Source organism: Clupea harengus, chromosome 1 (assembly GCF_900700415.2).
Source record: "Clupea harengus chromosome 1, Ch_v2.0.2, whole genome shotgun sequence".
NCBI classification, from domain to species: domain Eukaryota; kingdom Metazoa; phylum Chordata; class Actinopteri; order Clupeiformes; family Clupeidae; genus Clupea; species Clupea harengus.
Genome location: NC_045152.1, coordinates 30,244,068 through 30,269,334, shown reverse-complemented (window position 1 = coordinate 30,269,334; position 25,267 = coordinate 30,244,068). Strand labels below are relative to the sequence as shown.

The window sequence follows — 25,267 nt, the reverse complement described above, 5'->3', positions numbered from 1 at the left end:
GCTATCATGAATAAAGATTTCCCGTTGTCGTCCACAATTCCAATCATATCCTCATTAAATTCAATCCAATCTTAGAATTTCTTACACGCTGCTGAGTATTGTTCATCCCAACAACTTTCTTTTGTTGTACGCATTTTTTTTTGTAACTTCTGAACAATTTTTTTTATAGTGACACACTAAGACGAAGGGCAGATGAAGACAACATATACACCCAAACCAATGTTAGACCTTCTCCATCAACCTAAAATATAGATACGAGGATGATACAATAATCCACTTTGATATATTCATGTGTATCATTTCGTTTTGGTACTTTTCACATTTGGTCATTTAACCGACACTTTTCTCCAAAGCAGTGGAATACATTAATGACATGGAAAGGAAGGAAGACTTGCCACCTTCGTGTGTTTTGTAGGATACATCAGTTTTTTTCAATAGATACATTTCCTGGGCTGTGAGTAGCGTTTAATGACCAATTGAAGTAATTAAATTCTCTTTTTGACCACAAGATGGCAGTCTTTGATTAAAGTTCCTTCACATTTAAAATCGTAGTCAGACAACGAAGTATATGTGGACTATAACTGGTTTAAGTTCTGCCTCTTGTTCCTTGGGTGTGTTTGTTTGAGCACATGCCTCGGCTGTACAGACGGCACAGCTGTTTCTGTGTGGCTTCACCCTGTGGCAGGTTGCTGTGGCTGATGTCACTTCCTGCCGACAAAATGTTGGCAGTGTTCCCGGGAGCACTGTCTCCCAGGGCCGTTCCAGCCAGTGTTCCCACCCAGGAATCCTGGACATCTGACAGCAACCAGGCCAGACTCCCAAGGCCCTCTCCCTCTCTCTTTCTCCTTGGCCCGGAATCTCTCCTCAGGCCAAGAACTCCCAAGACCTGTGGTCATCCAGCTCCACTCAGGCCTCAAAAAACACGCCTTTCCCACACTGCCACTCCTATTCATCACCCCGTCAAAGCCCCCCTTCCTCCTACCCCGCCCACACACTTGCCCCCTACACATCTGCACTCCTACGCTCCTCCATGTCTGGCAAGAGTAAGGGTTGTTTGTCAGAAGTCAAGGCCTAGAGGCACCAGGCAAAGACTGCTTTGCATACATCTTTTCCTTTTGCAGTGAGTTTGCTGTGTTGATACTTGACTAAATCATTTTCATCATTCATATGAGTGGTGGGAAAACCCTTTTTTTTTACCATGTTATTACTACAAATGAACAGACACATTGCATGTTTGTAAATTTCATTTATTTTACAAAAAAGGACAAAAAATGTTTATGTACCTCTATTAGTGTTTAAAATTGTACCAAGTCAACACAGGTAGCGTGCTACTAGACACACATGGCTATTGCACAAGACATTTCATACGTGTACACAACTCATACATACTTACATACTGTACATATAGATACATACATACAAACATACATATTCATATATTTAATAAAAAATAATACATTGTTCCACAGGGTTAGGCAACGTTTTTCACTGAATGAAGTGTGGGACAGATAGGTGTGAATTCGTAGACTTAAACAAAGTCTTCATTAACAAAAAAATTAGAACAGCGCAGAAGACAGGTTTTCAAGGGAGCTGCCAAAGTGCTTTCTCTGTTCCCGACTGACAAACGTAATATATATTTTTTTTCTATTTTAAATTTGTAAGAAATGGTGAGCCTTCACACCATATGCTCAGTGGTTTTGTGTTTATGCTGTTTATTGTATGTTTCAGTGGAGTGAAAGATGAGGTCAGTCATCCTGAACAACAGGAACTGCCCTCGGAAGCACAGGACTTCCTGTGTCTACAGGAAGTAAATGGCCTTTTCAGAGAGAGCATGGTGAATTGGACACCGGATTTGGGGCAGTGGGGTGGGAGCAGGAACCTTTTGCAGGAGAAGTCTATAACCTCCTCTTCAGCCCTTCCTGTGTCCTCCCAGTGTGTAGTTCATCCATTCAGACGGACATCGTGTTGTTGGTTGTATAATGACTTTTAAGACTTCACAGTATGTGTGAGCGCCAAAAACCCAACTCTCTGGATTTCAATGTCAGCCAAACACTCAATTTAACAGGATCAGTAATCTGTAATACTGTCAATGGGTGGAGCAAAAACGCTCCAAACACTTCATGCTTACATTCAACTCTGTTTACCGAGATGGCACAAAAAAAGAAAAGAAAAAAGGAGGCACCCGCTGCCGCTGCGACGCTACAACGTTGTCAAGGCAACAGTCCAGTGGTCAGAGAGCTGGACAGCTGTCATTAAGTGAAATTTATCAGTGCCAGCTCACTTGAGGAAATGTACTTGCTTCCTCTCAGGAAACGTTTGTGGGAGATAGAACATAGTAAAAAGAGAGAGAGAGATAAGGACAGAGAGCACAAGAGAGCAGGAGAATGCTGAGATTGTACATGTCATACACATTAGTTTTTTTTTCATTACAAAGGTTAGAAATTCATGCAATACATGGAAGCAGAGTACTTTTGTATTGGGTAGTAAATTAGATCTATGCACATGTATATAAGTGAATATACAGCCATGTTTTCTGAGGGTACTCGTGAAGGTCTGGTCTCACAAGGAAAATAGCGCTGTGTTGAGCTGAACCCATCGCCTCCCCAAAATCTTTCACTCTTCTGCAACTACATTTGAAAGAGGGTGACTTGTTCAGTCACCAGGAAAAATTACCACACTTGCAAGTCTACAAAGTGCAACGTTTGAAGCTTTGCGTTTGTCATTGCCTAGCAATCTGAAGACATTTGGCTTTGCGCTGCGTGCGAGCAGAAACAGCTCTTCTAACTCCAACTATGGTGTTTAACCACTTTTTCATTTTTTTTGGCTACGACACCTCCACCAAGCAGAGAATGTCAATGAAGGAGACAATGAATAGTTTTTAATGATAACAAAATAAAAGCAGACATACCCCTTCAGCAAGCCCATATTGGAAGAGGACTTTTGCTGTAGGAATGGCTAATGCTTTTGTCCTACCACGCATCCTGTAGAAACAGGGAACCCATAGACTGATGGTGAACTCACACAGGTGTGAATGTTGTGAAACAGAGGTCCTCACTCCCAGCTCTGTGGGGGGGGCTCATTCCATCATGGTCCAGGTTCTGGACGGCCTTCGTATTTATCCACCCCACCCACCCATTCCCTGGAGTCTCATCTCATCAATGCCCCCCTTCCTCCATATGAACCTTCCATCTCATCCACAACTCTCTCACGCTCACCCATGCATAGACACATTCACACACACACACACACACACACACACACACACACTCTCTCTCTTGCACGCACACACACACACATACACACACACTTACATACTCAGGCCTCAGTGGGTCCAAAAGCAGAGTCAGACACAGGTCGTGCACTCCTGCATGATGGGCATGCTCTGGTGTTCGTGTTTGTTGGTGCAGTGGTCCAGCGAGCTGGAGCTCTTGAGAGGCACGCAGTGGTCGGTGGAGCGCAGCAGCCCCCAGCAGCACAGCACGCGCAGGAACTCTTTGCGCATGTCCTTGCTGCGCAGCGTGTAGATGACCGGGTTGAGCGCCGAGTTCAGCGTGGCGAAGCCGAAGAAGATGTCGGCCTTCTGCAGGATGGGGCAGGACGCCATGGGGCAGGAGGTGTCCAGCATGAGGATGGTGAAGGCGGGCAGCCAACAGACGATGAAGACGCCCAGCACGATGGTGACCGTCTTGAGGAGAGCGTAAGTCTGCAGGTTGGCGGCGGTCTCCTGGTGGCTGTGGCGCACGATCAGGTAGATGCGCACGTAGAGGATGACGATGGACAGCAGGATGATGCAGAAGATGGCCACCACGAAGAGGATGTAGCGCTTGGAGTTGAGCGGCAGCACGGCTGAGCACTCGTCCAGGTCGCCGATGCAGTTCCAGCCGATGATAGGCAGCCCCCCCAGCAGGATGGAGGTCCCCCAGCAGGCGGAGATGAGCAGGAACATGCGGCACGTCTTGTTGGAGCCGTACACCTTGACCTTGGTGATAGCGATGTAGCGCTCGATGGCGATAGCCAGGAGGCTGAACACGGAGGCGGCCAGTGCGATGAACGCCGTGCCCTCCCTGATGAACCACTGCACGGGCACCAGGTCGAACGTCCGCGCGCCCGACAGGCAGATGTTGGCGATGTACGCCGAGCCGGCCAGCAGGTCAGAGAAGGCCAGGTTGCCGATGAAGAAGAACATGGCGGAGTGGAACTTCTTGTTTCGGAACACGGCGATGAGCACCAGGAGGTTCTCTAGGATGATGATGCTGCAGATGACAACGAAGAAGATGCTGAGCGAGTTGAGGCCGTCCTTCTTCATGCGCTCGTCCAGCTCGCTCTGGTTCCAGTGCTTGGCCACGAGGTAGTGCACCTGGATCAGGGACCTGTTGTAGTACTGCGAATACTTGCTCTTCATGGTGAGGGCGTGGCAGACCACGTTGGCTTGTCCGGAACTAGTCATTTACACACAGCCTTCTGATCGAACGCCTCGGAGCCAGAGGTCATGCTTTCACCCGAGCTGGGTGGCACGGGGGTGGGGTGGGGTGGGGGGCTCGGCGGACGAAAGGAGACGGTCTCTCCTAGCGGCACGTCTTCAAAGGCCCAGAAAGCTCTAGCGGGTCACCTGCAGGTAAACGACAACAAGAGGGCACACATAAGGACACATACGGATACAAATGTATTCCTGCACTGCATTGTAAGTCCCAATGGATAAAAACATCTGCTCAACGAATACCGTACATGGAGGTGACAAGTTGTTTAGAGTGACGGCACAACAAAAAACTAGAGCACTTAACGCAAAACAAAAACGTTTAAACATCCGTTCGCAGGAAATGCATCATTTCCCACACACAGCGTGTTTCTCCCTGCAGTCTCATGCCTCTGATGAGTCAAGCACACATCCAATTCCCTCCTTGGCTCATATGACAGAGGAGTAGGAGGCTGCAGTGTTCACACAGGCCCTGTCAGGACCCATGTTGAGTGTTTTAGCAGAGAGCTGGAATTCACAGAGCAATCCTTGACTTCATTCAGACACGACAGTGATAAACTTTCAAGATCTGTGCAATGTTGGACAACCAGTATCATTATGTGTGTGTGTGGTGTCTGGTTCCTATTTTCTCACCCCCACACTCACACATTCAGTGGCTCAGCCAGACGGAGATGAAGCAATAATAGACTGAAACAGAAAGAAAAAAAAGAAAGGGAAAAGCCCCTGTATCCTATACACCTATCCAGCCCATCTAGTATTTCCCACGTTTCTCAATTTAACACCTTTAAAATGGAACCACTATCATGGCATAGGTGTAAAGTTAAGCCTTATTAGTGGAAGATGTCCTGAACAGTGACAAATAAAATCCCCTCCTAAAAAAACTACACTGTCTGCATGTGGTTAGTGAGGAGGACCGCATTGACTATCTTAACTGTACATGTCAGCATTATGGGAATTTTTTTTTTAGGTTTCTCAGCAACATCTCTTTTTTCCATCATCTGAAAGGCCTCCAAGACTTCAGAGGGGGTGTTAGAGGCGTTGTCTTTGCCTCCCGGACTCCCTGCTCCAGCGCTTGACTCAAGGTCTCTCGATAATTAACCGGTTACTCATTTCCTGACCCCTTCATCAGAGCCAGAGAAAAGAAACACAGGAAATCGAGATACACCTCGTTAAGATTTCACATGCGTATCTCTGTCTGAACGATGCACTGCCTAATTATCAGAACATCAATATCATTATATTGTGAAATGCCACAGCAGGGGTAAGGGGTGGGAGGGTTGGGTTGGTATCCCCCTCAGGAATATGAACCCAGGTTAGAGTAAGGGTAGGGATTTGGATACAAACCCAGGTTAGAGTAAGGGTAGGGATTTGGATACAAACCCAGGTTAGAGTAAGGGACGGGTTACAAACCCAGATTAAGGTAAGGGCATAAAGAGGGATGCGAACCCTGGTCACTTTTAGCACTGCATGCAGGTTAATTCACATGTCCCCAAGTAGAAAGTGAGCGCCTCAGCCATAACCACTGGTTCGCTTTTTACAACGGCCTTCGAGTGACTTTCCTCAAAAACCTTGGCTGAAAAGCCACTGCTCGTCTCGTTTCCTCTTCTTGATTGCGAACAAAGCTGGTTACCATCTGGTAACCTGTAGCCCAGCAATGAAACACAACTGAAGACTGAATTCAGTAAGAGAGCTCAGTTGTTGGGCAAGTTTATCTAAAATCAAATCATACCATATTTAAAACTCATATTCATGTCCAGGTCAGATATGTCCCTACACACAACACAATGGATTCAGTAGCGAGTTTTAGTTGGCCCAGTTTGTCCAAAATCAAAAGAATTCAGCTTAAAACACACGCAGACACACATATCCGTCCACTTTTCAGATAGGTCTTCATGCGCCTGAATTCAGTAGCAGGTTGAGTCGTGGGCATGGTTGTCTCTGTTAGAAAAACTCAAACGCAGCTAGGCTTCCCCCTCCCCCCATCCATTTCCTCTCCTCTCTTCCCATTCCTCTATTCATCACCCTCTCCTCTCCTCTCTTCCCATTCCTCTATTCATCACCCTCTCCTCTCTTCCCATTCCTCTATTCATCACCCTCTCCTCTCCTCTCTTCCCATTCCTCTATTCATCACCCTCTCCTCTCCTCTCTTCCCATTCCTCTATTCATCACCCTCTCCTCTCCTCTCTTCCCATTCCTCTATTCATCACCCTCTCCTCTCCTCTCTTCCCATTCCCCTATTCATCACCCTCAGCGCTGCTCTGGCATCCAAACACACCATGCCGCTGCAGCAAAGCTGTGAAAAGCTCCTGACAACATCAGGCAAATCCTGAACCGTCCGAGAGAGACGGCCGAGACTGCGCACCCATGTGGAATGGCATCTGGAGACAAAGGCAGGAATCTGAGACATCTGCATGACGCACACACATACACTCTCTCTCTCTCTCTCTCTCGCTCTCATATACACATACACAGCCTTAAGTACACAGATACTATTCTTCACAAACTACGCCCACATTTCAATCGATCAAATCAAAAATATACCTCATCACACACCCTGTACCAGAACTACACACACACACACACCTACCTAACAAAGACATGCAGTTGCACACACTGACAGGTCCCAGACACAGCTGCTTCTCCTGTGCCAATAATAACCTGCGTTTCCTCACATGGGGACAAAGAACAATGGCCTCCTTCACTGCTGAGCACTGCCCTTCAACCTGCATCAATCTCAGTCATTCAGCGCACAACGAGAGAGAGACAGACATAGAGAGAGACAGAGGAGAGAGAGAGATAGACAGAGAGAGAGACAGAGAGAGAGAAAGGGAGAGAGAAACAGAGATGAGAGAGAGAGAGAGACAGAGAGAGAGAGAGAGAGAGAGACAGACAGAGATGAGAGAGCAGCTACCTACGCAGCCACCACCACAGGCCACTGTACATCAACTGCATAACAGGTAAGCTAACTATTAACCAAGGTGAAACCAGATTTTAACCACCACGGTTAGACAATCTGTGACAGAGACCGGCTGCAGTCGCAGAGCTCCTAGCAGGCTTTGACGGCCTTGGAAGACAAGCCGATGCAAAAGCACATTCCACACGAGAGCCCCTGGTGCAGTCGGTGCTCCAACAATGGGGCTGGGTAAGATTCCACTGAACAACCGACCCCTGCCATTTGCTAGCCACAAAGACAGACTTGAGGCCCATTGTCTCAAAGCATGAATTTCAACACATCACATGCAGGAGGTTGCTAAACACCACTGCCGATTTGTCTGATATGTCTGCCTTAGAAGGGAAACAAGAGTAACGGCAACCGTGCCAAGAAAAAGCATGGTGAAATGTCTTCGAGATACAAGATAAGGCAGTAGCGTGACTGAAATGGAAACGTGGACGTTATTATGGGTACGCAACGAGTTTGGATACAATCAGTCACAAAGGGTTATTCTATTGAGTGACGTGATCTGTGCTGTGCAGACGTGTGCGGTGTGTTGTTGTGCTTGCAGGGGCTCCAGGATTAGGTCCAGAGCGGGGCCTTCTCATGGTGACGTCTCTGCTGTTTCACTTCCGCGTGCTCACTCCAGTTCTCACAGCTTCACTACTCTGCTCTGCATCCATTAGTGTCAGGCGACTTCATTTGTTTGTCCAAGGCCACTCGGAGGCCCGCCGTCACCACAGAGACATCGCCGTCTTTCATCGAGGGATTTGCAGGCGCGTGAAACCTGATGGACTGGTTTTTTGCATGGAGAGCAGTCTCGACGCATTCCTTCTCCCATGTACACACACACAGACACACACACACACACATTCACAGCATCCAGACACTAGCATAGACAGACAGTGACATAGAGCCTACCTCTGTTCAGAAAACACACACACACACACACACACATTCACAGCATCCAGACACTAGCATAGACAGACAGTGACATAGAACCTACCTCTGTTCAGAAAACCATGTTTTTTTGTCATGCGCACATTAATGTAACATTATGTAGCCAACTGACCTTTTTGCCTCATCATGCACATAGAGGCCAGGATGAGAGAGTTCTAACAATCTCAACATGAAGAAAGAAAAAACAAAAGCAGGAAAAGCTTCTTCCCTTATCTTCCTTTTGCTTGGTCCTATTGCTTGTATCTTGTAAGGAACTACAGCTGTCTACACACACACACACACACACACACACACACACACACACACACACACACACACACACACACACACACACCACACACACACACATGCTGGAGCACTGGATGTGTTTTGGAGAGATAACGGAGTGAGATTACGGAGTGTGAACGAGGGGTCGGTGGCTGCTGGTCGGCCGGGTAGAGAAAACGTGTCGGGCTGTATTGTGTCAGTGCAGAGCGTGCTGCCAGTCTATTTTAAGGCCCAAGGAAGTGCCCTTACTGACAGAAACAACATCCCGTTCAGACCTCAAAGCCCAGTAAAGAGACCAAAGAGCTGAAAAAGAGAGCGAGAAAGAGAGAGAGAGTTCTAAGCAAGAAAGGGGGGAAGGAAGCATGGAAAAAGAAAGAGAGGTAGAGGAAGCAGGCTGAGAGCAAGAGCAACAGATCGGGTGTGTGTGTGTGTGTGTGTGTGTGTGATTGTGAGCGTGTGTGTGTGTGTGTGTGTGTGTGTGTGGGGGGGGGGGGGGGGGGGGGTGTGCATTCAACAGGTGTTATCGCTACAGCAGGAAGTTTCTGTACTGTTTCGCTGTAAAGAACTACCAAGAATTCTGTGCAATGACTTGAACATGCAAGCAAATTTGTATCAACACAAGATGTTGAAAACTGCGTGACTCTGCAAGCCTTGATGATGAGAACTGCAGATGACTATCGATTACAAAATGTGTCTAGCTGGAGGAAGTCACATGAAATGCACATGTTGTTTTTTTATCAGTCAACTGCTATTTTTGGTGCCCATCTATGTGATGCAATTACACCCAATGCAACGTACCCAGCTTGAGTGCTGAAACATTCTGTTCTTGTTTTTTCTCCTCTGTTTGCTACTTTTCTCAAAAATTCAAGTTTTGGATGGCATGGTATGGTTGTTGATGGTGTGTTGTGTGGTTGTTGATGGTGTGTTGTGTGGTTGTAGATGCTGCTGTTGCCTTTAACAATACATCCCCAGGTGAAAGAACAAGGCCAAACTTAGAATGATTAAAACAAAAGTCATCTTACTCTCAACCCAAGTGACTTGAAACCCCACTCTCCAACTCCCCCCACTTCTGTGACTGACAGCGGCACAAAGGCCCCAGGTGTTGTTTGCGTTTCCCGGCAACACCTGATAAGTTCCAATTAGTACACTTCAGGGCCAGCTCGGCAACCAAGGCCCCACTGAACACCTGTTACCTGGCTCGGGTCACGGGTCTGCAGGCCGTATCGACTTTCACCTGGGTTACCTCAGGGACGCATCTTCTGTGTTCTCTTAACCCCCAAACACACTCACATGACACACACTCTCACAACACAACCGAACTACACACACTCACACCATACACCCATAGGCACAAACAAAACACACGCACTCACCTAACACACATCAGACACACAAATACACACGCAACAAAACAAAACGCAAACTTGGTCTTGAGACAGAACACCGACTAAAACTCAGAGGAGCTTCTAATTATAACACAGTCTACTTACCAAACAGTCATTAAACTAAAGCAGTACTGTGTCAGTCAGAGCACTCCATTCTCTCCGATCGGTCTTCTTTTTTCCCCAGCTCAGTTTCTATGACGATCCACGCCTGTGTATTACAGCATTCTACCGGCCATCTCTTTTCAGTCTGCCTACATTTACATTAGCTCCATCAGCAGTATCGACATGATAAACCCTCCCCCCACACACACACACACACACGCACACACACACACACACACACGCACACCGAACCCACGGATGCTCCCCCCCCACACACACACGCACACACACACGCACACCGAACCCACGGATGCTCCCCCCCCACACACACACGCACACACACACGCACACCGAACCCACGGATGCTCCCCCCCCCACACACACACGCACACACACACACACACACACACGCACACCGAACCCACAGATGTATATCCGTCCACTTTTCGGCTTTCAGATTGGTTAGATGGCCGTGAGAGGGGGTTTTGGGTGCTGGGGAGATACTCTTGATCTATGGCTGCTTTTAGCTGTGATTTGGTGCCCTCTGGTCCATTTCGGGCTTAATGGGTGTTGTTAGCGCGGGGCAGTAAGTGCTCCTCCTCAACCCCCCCCCTGCCCCACCAACCCCCATTTCCCCAAGTTTCAGTATCCTTCAATAGCCTCTTATCAGTCTCTCGTACTAGTCTCTCTGGCTGTCTCTTTGTCTGCGGTGGTGGAGGCGGTCACCGGTCTCCTGCAAGAACAGAGGACTGCCTCAGAGAAGTCTGTCGAGTGAAGTGTTCAAAGGTGAACAGGAAGGAACGAGGCGCCTCTGCTTCTTTCGGCGCCACAAAAACACGCACATCTCAGAGACGATGTTGAGCTCTCACTTCTGCTAGACGTAAGAATACCACAGTACTCTAGCTTTTAGTCATCAGAACTTCATGTGAGTAATCTGCTCACGGTGCGCTTTTGGTAAAAATAGTTTTTGGTAATACACTTAGAGTGGTGTTTAGAAGGCGTACGTCTGAGGCTGCGGAAGGGATTGGGGTGAGGATTTGATTTGATTTGATTTGACCTGTCTGCCAGGCCTCACTCAAGTGGAGTTCTGGTCTCAGCCTGGTCTCTTTCACTCCCTGTTCGTCTCGTCCTGCTCTGCACTTCCTCCCACCACACAGTTCAACATCCCCTCCTCACTTCTAGACTGCTGTCCAACACCTCAGTTGAGAAGCGGCTTTGATTGAGTTGTGATTTTCCTGCTTTGACTAGACACAGCCATGTGTGTCTCATAGCTCATGGGAACACCTAACATTCTGGTGTGTGTGTGTGTGTGTGTGTGTGCGTGTGTGTGTGTGTGTGTGTGTGAAAGATACATCAAGCCTAACGCCGGGAGCAGCAACAGCAGCAGCTGTTCACACCGACTCACCCTCAATCTGACAAGTCATAAGGCAGAAGGAAGGGAATGACGGAGAGAGGGAAAGAGAAAGGGAGGGAGGAAGAGAAAGAGAGGAAGGAAAAGAACAGTACGGTGAGGGAGAGAGAGGGATGGAGGGAGGAAGAGAGGGTGAGAGGCAGTGTGAGGGAGAGACAGCGAGAGAGAGAGAGGAAGAGAGAGGAAGAGAGAGTACCGGCAGGTTGCAGCTTGCCTCGTCTGCACCAGCTGCTTCACACTGCTGCTAACGCTCGACCTGCCGCTGGTGCTCAAGAGGGACGCCACGACCTGTTCCCCTCTCTTTACCCTCTCTCTATCAGTCTGTCTCTCTCGCTCTGTAAATCTATCTCTTTATGTCTGTCTCTATCTCTCTCTCTTTTCAGTCTGGCTCAATCTCTCTCTCTCCCTCTCTCTCTCTCTCACACTCACACTGACTCGGTCTCTCTCTCTCTCTCTCTCTCCCTCTCTCTCTCTCTCACACTCACACTGACTCGGTCTCTCTCTCTCTCACTCATGACAGACTAGTCCCCTTTTCTCTCGCTTTCACTCACTCTTCCTCCTCTTCCCACACTCTCTCTCTATCTCTCTCTCCCTCCTCCACACTCTCCCTCCTCCATACTCTCTCTCTCTCTCTGTGCATTTGCGGTCATCTTCATGACTTTCAGCTTTCTCACATCGTCAACACAATTTTTTTATCTGTCGCAATCTCACTTCCACACCCTCACTTCTCTTCCATCCATCACACAACCCCCCCCCCCCCACACACACACTCACACTTTCCAATCCCTGCCCCTGAAAGGCCCTTGGGCTACCTCGTTCGCCCACTCGATCGGCAGCGCGCACCACGTCACCATTCCAGGAACCCCCCCTTGCTGGATCATTAGAGTTCTCAGAGCCGACGGCGGATGGCTTTCCAGCTTTCTAGCCTTTAGCGTGTGGGATGGTGGTGGCACGTGGTGACCGGGGCCATGGTAATCAGGCTTGGGGGGGGGGGTGGTCATGGTGATGGAGGTCAGGGTGACAGGGCTCAGGTTATCAGGGTCAGGGTGGTAGTGATGGGGGTCATAGTGACGAGGGTCATAGTGATGGGGGTCATGGTGATGTGGGTCATAGTGACGGGGGTTATGGTGATAGTGCCCGTGATGATGCTGCCCGTGGTGATGTGGGTCATAGTGACGGGGGTTATGGTGATAGTGCCCGTGGTGATGGGGGTCATAGTGACGGGGGTTATGGTGATAGTGCCCGTGGTGATGGGGGTCATAGTGACGGGGGTTATGGTGATGGGGGTCATAGTGACCGGGGTTATGGTGATGCTGCCCGTGGTGATGTGGGTCATCGTAACCAAGCTCAGGTGGTAGTAATGGGGCCCACAGGCTCGGGGTGGTGTGGATGGCTATGTGCAGCTCTGACTGCCCCTGTGGTCTAAGTGAGGCACTATCTGCACAAAATGTTTTCTTATGCGTTCGATTATTTAATGTCAATATGTGCAAACAGAAATAGCATACTTCAACCTTTAATGTCCTTTTCAAAAACGTCTTTAGCTCTAGGACTGAGGACTGTATCACATCACGCTGGTGACCTGGCTGTCTCCAAGAGGGCCGCCATGACCAGTTGGCCCCCTCGCTCCCCCGCCCACCCCAAGCTGGGGTTATCTCAGGCCTGACAGGAGCCAGCTGATAGGGAGGTTCAAGTTGGTACAGAAACACTTAGAGGTATGACACCCTCCCAACAAACCGGCCGTACACCCAGCTCTTACACACACACACACAGCGAGCCCAGGTTTGGGGAAATCTATATTTGGTGCAGACGATTCACAGGGCGTTTCATCTGACAGCTCAGTCTTTGTTGTGGCTGGTGGGCAAGCATCTGCGGCAATCGGCAACGCTGACGCGCGCACACACACACACACACACACACACACACACACACACACACACACACACACACTCACCTTCTACCTGATTTAATGGAAAAAGAAGTGGGAGCTTTCAGATAAACGTCATCTCATGTGGAACAGAGAAAAACCCTTTGCAATATGTAGCTTTTCTTGTCAGAGCCAAAGTACTTGATCTAGATAACCGTCCCACTCTTTTCATGAGTGTACTTGCAGAAGCACGTCTTCTTTCATTTCAACAGTTTTTTTTGGAGGATTTGTTTGTTTTCTTGTCAAAAAGTATATCAATGGATATGAAGTGCGAGACAAACAATGTCTGCAAATTTTGCAGTATTGTGTTCTGAACAAAACATCAGAATGACCTCTCAAAGCAAATAAAATTGAGTGGCAAGTTTCATTTCAGTGAAATGTTCCCACGCCGAGCTGATAAGTCGACAGTTAAACAGTAAGGCACAGTTTAGCATGTTCTATGTGGTGTGAATTTTGATGTAGTTTCGCTAAAGGTGTCAACCTCAAAGGAAGCGGAAAGAGCAAATGCGCACCTGATATCCCCAACACAGACACTTTGGTGCCTGGGAATGGCCTAAACCTGCACAAGAAATGTACAGCATCACACTAAATATATATATAAGTAAAAGAGCTATGATGAAACGATAACTGCAAGAGCTATGACTAAAGCCCAGTCATGGGTGGAACAAGGAAACTTATCAGAACGGAAATGTATAAGACATTTATCTGTTTAAAACAGTGAAGTTTAACAATATAGATGCTGAAAGCATTAGGCATTGGACTGAATGAATGACTGAATCTGTTTTTAATTTTTTTCCGAGATCTGTATACGAGAGGATATAAAAGATGAGATCGGTATTATAAAAAACGACAAACACGGAAACATGGCTGACCCTGTGTGTCTAGTCATATGGGGCCGTTGAGCTGCTGAAATGTTAGTTCAGCGAGGACTTTCATCAGTGAGCCACAGGGCAGGGGGAGGGAGCCAAGTACAGCGCTCCGTTATGCTAATTTGATGTTATTTGGAAATTAATTATCATTTCGGCACAAGCCAATTTGAGGGTTGGGGGGGTGCAGTGGAGGGGGCTGCTGTTTACTCTGAGAGCTTCTCTTTGCTTCCTTGTAATTAAGGGAATGTCAGCCTCTCCACCCCTGACTTCTTGACCGGCCCCTGACAGTTTTCAAGGAGGAGGCTGGTGAAGAGCAGGCTGGCTCTGTGGCGGCAGCGGTGGCACGACGTGTCGCGGGGAGACTGGCCAGCCGGCACAGTGGTTGTGCTTTGTGCCGTCTGTCCCCTCCGCGTGACCGTCTGGCTGCCTCACTACCGGCTGCCTCTGTGGTTTTTTCACGGCTCCGCTCGTTAGCTGGTGGGGTTCAGAGAGTGGGGGAGATGGAGGAGTAGGAGGAGGAGGAGGAGAGGAGCAGCGGGTGGGGGATGGGCTCCCACAGAAATAGGACCCAAAAAATATATATATTATGAAAACCGGGGCATTGCAGAGCCTCGAGGAGCACCTATCCCAGTAATCGACTCACCCAATCTGCCCCACGGGGGTAAAGGGAAGGATGACAGCTAGGTGAGTTGGGGCTCCTGGGTCTGGTTTTAGGTAGCCACTGTAATACATTCACCCTCCCAGTGTTCCTGTTAGGCCCCCAGGCTTGCCGTTTCTAATTCATCTTTCTCTCCCTCTCGGCAATTCCATGTGGCCTCTTCCTCATTCTCTTTCATCCTGCGTTTGTATTCCGCGACCACATCTCCCCCTCCCTACTTGCGCACACACATGTAAAACTCACCGCACAGATCAAAGCAAAAAAAGGCCACAAAGAGGTGATTAAAAACTCATCGGGCGGGGATTAATTTCGAGCACTCTGGGACTACATATTCTTCGCTGCTCTTTATGATAAACCCTCCTGACACGTTTTTTTTTTTTTTTCTTTCCTCCACTGCCTGCTGAAGGGCTCAAGGACTTTCCCCTAGGACCCGTCTTTAAAGCCCTCTCCTTATAGTCTTACAGGCTCTGCTCCATTGGTTTGTCCCCATTAAGCCAAATAATAAAGGCCCGATCCAGGGGACAATCCTCCGTCTCAAGTTTCCACAGACAAACGCACAATTCGGAAGGTAGACTCATTCAGAGGTGAAAAAAGGAAAAGGGGAAATTAAACCGGGGATTAAAAAAAGAACCTGGCAACTTCACACTGGCAGGAAGGTTTATTAAAAAAAAAAGGTGTTCCAAATAGGGGGGAAAATAAAAGGAAAATTGGGGTGTAAAAAATCTCAGGCTGTGTTGGATTCACGGGGGGAGGGAGGGAGGTCTGGTCGCCCGTCTGCCCTGCCTGCTTCACACTAGTTTTGACACGCAGGCAGGCGTTAGGGAGGCACTGAGTGAGATCCGGCCTCTCTTGTGTACCAAACCAGGCCAACAAAAAGATGGGGATCTGGATAAGGAACGCGGAGGCCGCCTCAGATTTCAGCCGCACTTGTGTTCTCTCACTCTCTCATTTTCGCTGTCCCTCTCTCTCTCTCACCTCCCTCTCTCTCTCTCTCTCTTGTCAGACCAGCTTCTGGTCGACACAGGAGGGGGATATCCTCTGTGCGCCATCTTTGAATGCTGGTTGTGATGCCCTTTTGTCCCACTGCTGAGCTCCAATAACGCACCGTTTCACCAGAAGCGGAGCTTAGCTGCACCCCACCCCGGACCTCTCTCTCTCTCTGTCTGCTGCTTTATCATGGGATCCTCTGCTCTGGGTTTATGTGTGTGTGTGTGTGTGCGTGTGTGTGTGTGTATGTGTGTGTGTGTGAGAGAGAGAGAGAATGTGTGACTGTGTGTGTGTGCGTATGCACTCAGTTTGTGTGCGTGAGTGTGTGTGTGTGTGTATCTGTGTGTGTGTGTGTATCTGTGTCTGTGCAACAGGCTGTATGAAAAGCAGCCTATAGCCAAAACCATAAATTCCCAGCGATGTATCTGAGCACTGTACATCAACAACAGAGGACAGACAGCCAGAGGAGATGGGAATAGAAGATTAAATAGAAAGAAAGATAGAATACAGGGGGGGGGGTGGGTGGCAGAAAGAAAAAGGCATGAGAAAGAAAAAGAAGACAAATCCAGAAGCAGAACACAATAGAGAGTATATTATCCATACGGGTGCCCATATAGGCACACAAAGCCATCCTGATTACATGGTGCCCTTGATAAGCAGATCTCTGCAGTCTCAGTCTCTAAATCACAGACCCCCCCCCCCCCCCCCCAAAAAAGGAGAGAAATAAGCAGGCACCAGGGAGCCGTGAAGCTGGACGAATAAGGGCCTCCATCGCCACGTTCATCCCTCAAAGGCTTAAGGAGAGACATCTAATCTCACGCTGGGCAATCTCATTCACACACACACACACACACACACACACACACATACAGAATCATTCACACACACACACACACAGAATCATTAACACACATACAGAATCATTCACACACACATACAGAATCATTCACACACACACACACACACACACACACACACACACTACTTTAACACTCACACACACGCACACACACACACAGACTGGCACATATGCAAGCCCATCTGAGCCCAAGACTTGGGCTGTTAGTGTTTCCATTCTCTCTGAAATTGGTGTTATTTCATACAGGTCTTTTGTGAGAGAGAAGGCCAAGAGGCATCAAGACAATAAAGTCTGTGTGCTAGTTAAGTCTGCTGCGGATACTTCTCTTCACATACACACACACACACACACACACACACACACACACACACCACACACACTCACACATTCAAATCCAGGATATGCACACTATTTACACTCCTCCATTGAGTTTCTCCTTGGCAGCCTGTCAAGCGCAACAGAGAAATATGGGGCTCTGTACAAAATTAGATTAAAAATGTCTGCACTGGTGTTTTAAGGGCACTTAATGGGTCTGCTTCTGCACATAACGACCTCTGATCTGGTCGATCGCGGCGAAGCACTAGGAACAGTGTAAGAGGGATTATCCCTGTATGTAAATATATTCATTCCAGGACGGCAGAGCTTTCCCAACTCTCCCCAGACCTCCCGGACATATGAGAACATCAAATCCTCCTGAGACAGTGAGCGGCCCGGACTGTGCACCACACACGGAGGAAGAGTCCGATCTATAGGGGTCACTTTCCCAGCATCTCCGCCAGGAAAAGGAGCTTGTGGAGACCTGTCCGTTTACTTATGGAAAGTTGGAAACCCAAACAAATCCATTCCATTCAGCTTCCGTACACTATAACTCTGGTGTAAATCCAGACACAGGAGTCACTGGAGTATCAATTGTTGGGGATGTTGTTTTTATTAATTGGGCGTGGTGGTGCTGCTGAGTGTGTTCTGTGTTTGGAGCAAGCTGATGTACAGCAGGAGATTTGATTAGGCGAGAGCAGGATGCACTCAGTCTGCCACGTCTCTGAAGGATGCAAAGAGACAGTTACATTACCCTGAAATCACATTACTAATGGAACTGTTTCTGCTATGTGTGTGTGCCGTTTCTGCTATGCTGTGTGTGTGTGTGTGTGTGTGTGTGTGTGTGTGTGTGTGTGTGTGTGTGTGTGTGTGTGTGTGTGTGTGTGTGTGTGTGTGTGTGGTTGTGTGAGTGGTGCTTTTCCATGTATCTTATCAGCGGCCTATGTTTGTCATGGGACACCTCAGGGGTCTGTTTACAAGTGCTAATGCGTCGAAGTGCTGGGCAGTCACGAGTCTCTATTAAACTTGTTAACCTTTACACAACAACCCCTCACATCCCAACCATGACAAATCCATCTAAAAAAAAAAAAATACATGTAGGGGAATGAATGATTTCTTTTAAAGCTAAAAGCTATTTATAAAGCTTATAAATAATAAAAAATAAGGCCTTCTTGTATTCGTCAGACTTCCAGTCCACTCATTAGACTACTTCAAAAAGGGGGGAAATTTCATTGCACTTGTGAAATCAGTCGATCTGCCTTTACATAAGACAGAGAGCACTTTCTCTTTCCAGTTAAATTCTCTCATCTCTGGCCAGTAACTGAGGAGTGGCCTACGTGTCCAGACAACCCCCCCATCCCCAGCCCCTCACTACCACATTCACTTCCAATCAGCAAAGTTAGAGGCTTTTGTCTTTTTCTTTTTTGGTCTCCTACAGAGTTTTCAGAGATGGTGGAGCACCCAGACATCTGGCCATTTTCATGCTAAACGGCAAGAGCCTGGGCAGGATCTCCTCCATCTTAGCTCTGGGCCCTTAGACATTCATGAATCCACATTAGCATGAGGATGAAGAGGATGAAGGCCCTAGACGTTATCAGGAGAGAGGCCCGTGGTGGCTAATCAGGCTTGACAGAGCTCAGAGATTCCTCTTGAGCTTCCACTTCCTCAGGACTGCAAGACCCCCCCACCCCCCAAAACTACCACCACTGCTTCTCTGAGCCTCTCTCTGTTTGGGGGGGGGGGTCCAAAGTGACTTGGTGGGCCCATCCAGCTGCACAAACAAAGCCAGAGCAGGATAACAATGCAGAGTTGAAGAAGAAGAAAGGGGGAGGGGGTTGGTGGGAGCGGGGATGGTATGTGGCTACGGTGGACATGTCCACATGTCGGTCTCTACCTGCACCGAGAGTGCAGCTCAGCGCCGGTGACCGGTCCGTACAATGGAGTAGACAGCGGGGAGGGCGACCACAGCATGACTGCTTTGATTAACGGCACGGCACGGCACGGCACAGCGCGGCACACAGCCCGATCCAGTCAGGCATCCTCCCAGGCCCTCATCACCATCGCCACCCCTCCACCGCGCCACAACGCACCGCAAATCCCCCAGAAATACTCTGAAACCCTCCTATTCCATTTCAGATGCAAAGTCGAGATTTCCTCTGGCCAAACAGCCATGGCCGGCTTACAACAAAAACCTTGTCGTCAAACACCCACATGTCTTATCTGGCTTTGTGAAAGAATTTTCAATTGCACAGAGAGAGAGAGAGAGAGAGAGAGAGAGGGAAAGGGGGAAAAACTTCAACCTTATCCGTGAACATGAATCAAAGATATGTTTTTTCCTCTATTTGTTGAACATTCACCATAAAGTATTACATCTGACCACATCTCCGCTGCCGAGCAGCTTGGCCTCCTTACATGTGGCCAGAGCAGAGAAGAGGAGCCGAGAGGCTGCAGTCTGAAATGATGGCTCCTCTCTGTCAGTCACTTATTAGACAGGCTAATTTGTACCTGTGAGCTGAGTTAAGGATTGGCCTGGGGGCCACAGGAACAGTACCTTTTAAAGCCATTTGGGTTGGTTGTGTGGGCTTTAAACCGTGTGTGTCCTAAAATGGCCAGTTTTTTTTCTTCTTTTTTCCCTCACCGCTGACTGTCAGCTCGCTAAATATTTATAAAGTTTGCCTGGAGAGCAACAGCAGTGTGTCAGAGTGTCTGTGTGTGTGTGGGAGAGAGAGAGGGAGGGAGAGAGAGAGAGTGAGAGTGAGAGAGAGAGAGAGAGAGAGGGAGAGAGAGAGAAATTGTTCTGAGAGAGTACAGTGTGTTCTTTATGTGTGTGTGTGTGTGTGTGTGTGTGTGTGTGTGTGTGTGTGACTGTATTTTGCTGACTGCATATCTAGGCTATATGGAAGTAAGCATCTGTTGCCACAGCATGTGCATTTGCCCAATACATGTGCTCAACAGACTTGGTTTGTTTGTGTGAGCACACACACACACACACACACACACACACCGTAACAGAGTCATTGTGCCACACTGACTGCTCCTGAACACTTTCCGTTCTTGGCTTGGAGACAGCAAAGCTGCAAGTCGGAGGCTGTGAGTTGGAACTTGCTCTCCAAGCAGCTCCTTGAACAGAAGGCGTTTATTTAGCTCCAGCTGCCACACCCAGAGAAATAGTTTTTCAGGCATGGAGGTGGGTGGTGGTGAGGGCAAGAGAGAGAGGAGAGAGAGAGAGAGAGAGAGAGAGAGAGAGAGAGCGAGAGAGAGAGGGAGACAGAGAGAGAGAGAGAGAGAGAGAGAGAGAAAGAGAGGGAGACAGAGAGAGAGAGAGAGAGGGAGAGAGAGAGAGAGAGAGGGAGACAGAGAGAGAGAGAGAGGAGACAGAGAGAGACAGAGAGAGATAGGGGGAGACAGAGAGAGACAGAGAGAGAGACAGAGAGACAGAGAGGGAGAGGGAGAGAAAGAGCACAGTCTGCAGTGCTGTTGCCTCTGGTACCACATGGCACCATTAATATCTCTGTGAAGGCCAAAAAGAGGAGGGGGGGAAAAATCAACCAGAGGCCATACGCTTCTAGAGATGGTACATATTGATTTGTGTAGCTGGAGAGAGAGAAGCGAGGAGAGGAGAGGGGGTGGAGGGTGAACCGCTAGTCTCCCATTACGTCCAGTTAACTCTGCAAATCCCATCAGCATCCGATTCGGCGCACAGTCTTACAGTCCCCAATGCTCAGGCCTCTTTGTTCCATGTGAATCTTTTATGTGGCCTAAAATGGAGTGGGGAGGAGGCGGTGGATGCAACAAACACTCCAGATCTGGCCTTCCCATAGGATCAGCTCTGTTCCACAGGCCAACCTCAGGAGGCCTTCCCCTGCAGCCGACACCCCGTCTCACATACACACACACACACACACACGCACACACGCACACACCAACTCTCCAAAACACATCAACTCTCCGACGCAACTGCCCTGCCCTGCCCAGCTCGCTTGACATGGTCCCACCCTGAACCCCCGCATACACACAACCCCCCCTTCCGATCACGTGACCCAGCCCCAAAAAGTCCCACACTTCCAGTTCCCACCGCTGGCTACATCATGCATTTATTTATCCTTCCGTTTACTTATACATCTGTTTATTTATTCGCTTGTTTATTTAAGTTGTCTTCCCATGCACCCTTCACAGCTCTCCTCTCAAACGTGTCCAGTTACATACATGACCTCGTGAGGAATCAACCGTTTTTTAGGGTGGGTGGGTGGGGGAAATTCTCAAGCCACCAACAGAACAAACTGCTGCATGCAAATTTTAATCTAGGTTTAATCTAGGTGGTGCTCTATGATATGTGGAAGTCTTTCTCACCTCATAATGATGTCATGATCAGTACAGGGAAATCCATGTTTGATTAGTTAATAGTGCATCACGGGCATGCAATAGTGTAGACAGTGTAATAATCCAATCATTCTCACCTCATGATGAGGTCATGATCAATAAAGGGTAATTCAAGGTTAATTGGACAGCGGTGCATTGTCGGTAGTGTAGTCTCCGCCTGCCTGCACAGCTGGGGTTTAGCTGGTTCGGGAGCGCGTGAACGCATGTGTGAAGAGAGCTGGCAGTGGTGGGCACAAGCGGCATGGCGGGTTTTGTTCTGGTTTAATGAAGCGTCGGGTCACATGGCCACAGAGGCAGACAGTGGGCCGCCCGTATCAGGTTCCTATCTGCAGAGCCCCGCACCCCAGTGGAGTGGGGAAAGTCCTGTGTTTACCAGAGAACACAACACCACACAGCACCAAACAGCACTACCTCATTGCTTCAACTCCCAGCACTTACCCAAACACATACGCACACACAAGCACACACACCAATAGGCCCAGGCGACACCTCTCTCCTTTCGCGCTCTCACTGTCATCACAGCCATCAGTGAACCTGCCAACAGTCTCATTCAACACCTGATATTCCTGCTGTTGTCCTCTCTTCCTCTCCACACCCATGAAAACTGATGTTATCATGCCGCATCGTTTGCTGGTCTTTATGTGGCAGCAATTTCTTTGTTTTGTCTGAAGGCCTGCTTGCCCTTTTTTTTATTGAGGTGCTTTCTGAGGGATGACTATTTTAAGTTTAAGGGAGTGGCTCAATGATTTCCACACATATGGGTGAGACTCTGAATCTGGGCCTTTGGCGTACAAAAAATAAATCACAGCATTAAATAACATATTGCTTTATCTCTGGCATAGCTTTATCTCCCAACCCAAACATGTGCAATTTACTATGACCCACCTGTCTACCTCCCTATTCACTCTGTCACAGACACACACAAGCTCTTCTTGGCTGTGTCACATGCCCTCCTCCACAGGATGAAATGATATTGGGTTTTTTTGTTCAGATTTTTTTTTTAAGTTTCGGGGGTGAAGAAGTGTGTCAAGAGTGAACTGACACCATGGTGACCCAGAATCTGCAGCTGTACAATGTAGCACATGTTGCGGCCAAGTTAGATTAAAAGTAGGAGTAGAGGTGAAAAGGCTGCAAAAGTGACCTACATTTGTGCATTATGTTGTATTTACTAAATCAACATAAAATACAAAAGCACATTTAAAACGAAGAAGCAACATTAGAACCCACCCGCAGCTGATTTAGGTTGTGCTAGGAAATTGTGATACTATATACATGAACTGTAATTTAAACATATCTACGAGTATGGCGGGTAGATTCAAGCAAGATACCGCCTTTAAAGCCATCGAGTTCATCCACGCGCAATGAAATTGCCAGTTTTCCAGTGACCACTGAACAGATACTGGTAAGCACTGCCTGTTGTTATAATAGAGTCTTTTGTCTGATTAATACATCCTTAAAGAACAATGCTACCCTTACAGAGACGGATGAGCGAGTCTCTACAACACCAGAGGGGAGGGGGAACAGCGGGTCTAGCAACGGCCAAAAAAACCATAGCGCAGCACCCCGCAAAGCGCGTCGCGGTTGGTAAATGACAAACTAGTGACTACCCTAGCTACATTATGTTTTCAGCCAAAGCAGCGATGACGGCTCGAAGGTTAATGTTTAACACTACACACGTTACACATTAAGGTACCCACAGAATGCGAAGCAGCTGTCTCTTTACTGTACTTTACTATTCTAATAAATCATCACTTCTTACCTACATGAATTATAACTGTAAAGCTAACTGTTATTCAAATCACGATAAGGTCACCAGAATAAGCATCGGCGAGAACTAAACTACTCATTGATAACACATCTGAGATAGGCTTATCTTATATTGACTTCCGTGGCTAACGTTACAGTTCTTTGAAGACGTGTAATAGTGAGTTAGGCTATAAATGTAATTTTAAACACTGCTATACAATATTGCAAGTTGCAAACAATACAACGTGATAAAACATTCGATTAACAAACCAGTCTCCTTTAACGTGAAAGATAGCTACCGAGGGTCTACGCGCTAATATTAACCTTTAAACGTTTAACCAGCTCTGATTACAAACGAACGTTAACGTTAATCAGTTTCTTCTCTGTGCTTTGTCAAATTAGTTAGTCATGTAGATACTTTAAAATAGACCAGTATGTTCTTTACAAAAAAGCTTATTCAAATGACAAAATCGGGTATTATGAGATGCACACTTACCCCATGTGCGATACAAGAGAGCAAAACGAAACGTGTTAGCTGTGTGAAACTCTCTTCACACCAGGCTCAGTATTTCCAGGTAAAAGACGAGCTAGCTAACGCTACCTAAATTCTCATTCAACTTCAGTGAACAGTCCCGTTGTCACCGATGCTGTTAGTACTATCACGTTAATCAAAACTTTTCCGGAGCCGTGAGGGATATGTCCATTGTTGAATCCATAGCTGGACCAAGTCTCCTATTGTAAATCCAAACACAATTCAAAGGAAAAGGCTGGACGTGTCTTCCTCCAACCGGCATTAAAGATAATGTGCGGCACAGAGCGTAAAGCTCGGCACTTTCTCTTTTGTTGCGATAATTCCACTCGGTGATTGTCCTCTCCACAGCGGAGCTCCACAGGCTATCTTCGACAGGGCGGCACTGTAGGACGACTGCAGGACACAAGTCACACAAACTTTGCACACACCACTATTGACCCATGAAAGGGACTTTTCACAATAGGGATGTGATGGAGCGAGAGTGCCTCGCCAAATTAATCCTATACTTTCTGTAAATGTAGGTAACGGCCAGCAATAGGGTTTAAAAGCACCCTTTTTACTATAGGTTATTTTCTCTCTCCCTCCAGGGTACAAATGAACTCCAGATGTTTTTCTTCATTTTTTTTGTTCCACCTCCTCACTTCCTCCCGCTTCAGTCTCCCTGGTTGAGAGTTGTTCTCATAGGCCTCTCAACTCAGATCCCTAAGGGCTGTCCGACTCGGCGGCGAACTGGTCCCTTTGGGGTTTTCTTCAACGAAGGGGCACAGCTGTTTAACGAATTGACACACTTTGAGCATCTCCACAGCGGCGTCCTCATGAATTCGGTCGTTTGTTCATATCAGCAATAGTAGAATACTTTGTCAAATATCCCTCAGGTCGTTAGTTACAGCCCATCTATACCATTTTTAAATGAAGATCAATTAGTTCTAGCTATTTAGAACACCAAGGTTTGAGAATTGTGACCCAACCGACATTTCATGCACTTCACTTTGTCTTGATGAGAGGAATATAAGCCATATTTACAGATAACTTATGAAGTTGAGTAAACTGCCCTAGGCTTATGGGCCGCAGCATGTTACATCATGCCCTTTAATCGGTGGCTACACGCACTGACTAACAAAATGAAGGTGGTTATGGCTTTAGCTCTGTTGTGCCACCTTTTTGCAAGTCAATCATTAAACTGCATAGACTGGATCACATGCTGACTCAGTTGTGTGTCTACGCAGTAGTTTGTGTAGGTGTGAGTTTGCGTGCCCTTGTATAACCATTACACATTCGGCCCCAGGTGACTCAGATTGGCCCGGGCGTGTTGAATGTCAGGGCTCTGTCATGTCAAGTTCTCCCAGGCTTGGTAATGAACTTCATATGCCAGGCTTGTTGATACACAGCTGTAAAATTAAGGGGATTGTTAATACAAGACAAGACACATTTTTAGGCAGCAGGGGGTCATGCTGTTGACTTTCTCT

General features: G+C 47.7%; 1 protein-coding gene across 1 annotated transcript; it reads right to left on the bottom strand.

The window, feature by feature from the left end:
* Positions 1-1,231: 1,231 nt before the first annotated feature.
* On the bottom strand, positions 1,232-24,899 carry s1pr2 (sphingosine-1-phosphate receptor 2). Its single transcript, XM_012833809.3, has 2 exons — positions 23,766-24,899; positions 1,232-4,609 (listed from the first exon to the last, which is right to left on the bottom strand). The coding sequence occupies exon 2, from the start codon at positions 4,445-4,447 to the stop codon at positions 3,344-3,346; it is 1,104 nt and encodes a 367-aa protein (XP_012689263.1). The 5' UTR covers positions 4,448-4,609; positions 23,766-24,899; the 3' UTR covers positions 1,232-3,343.
* Between the last annotated feature and the right edge of the window lie 368 nt (positions 24,900-25,267).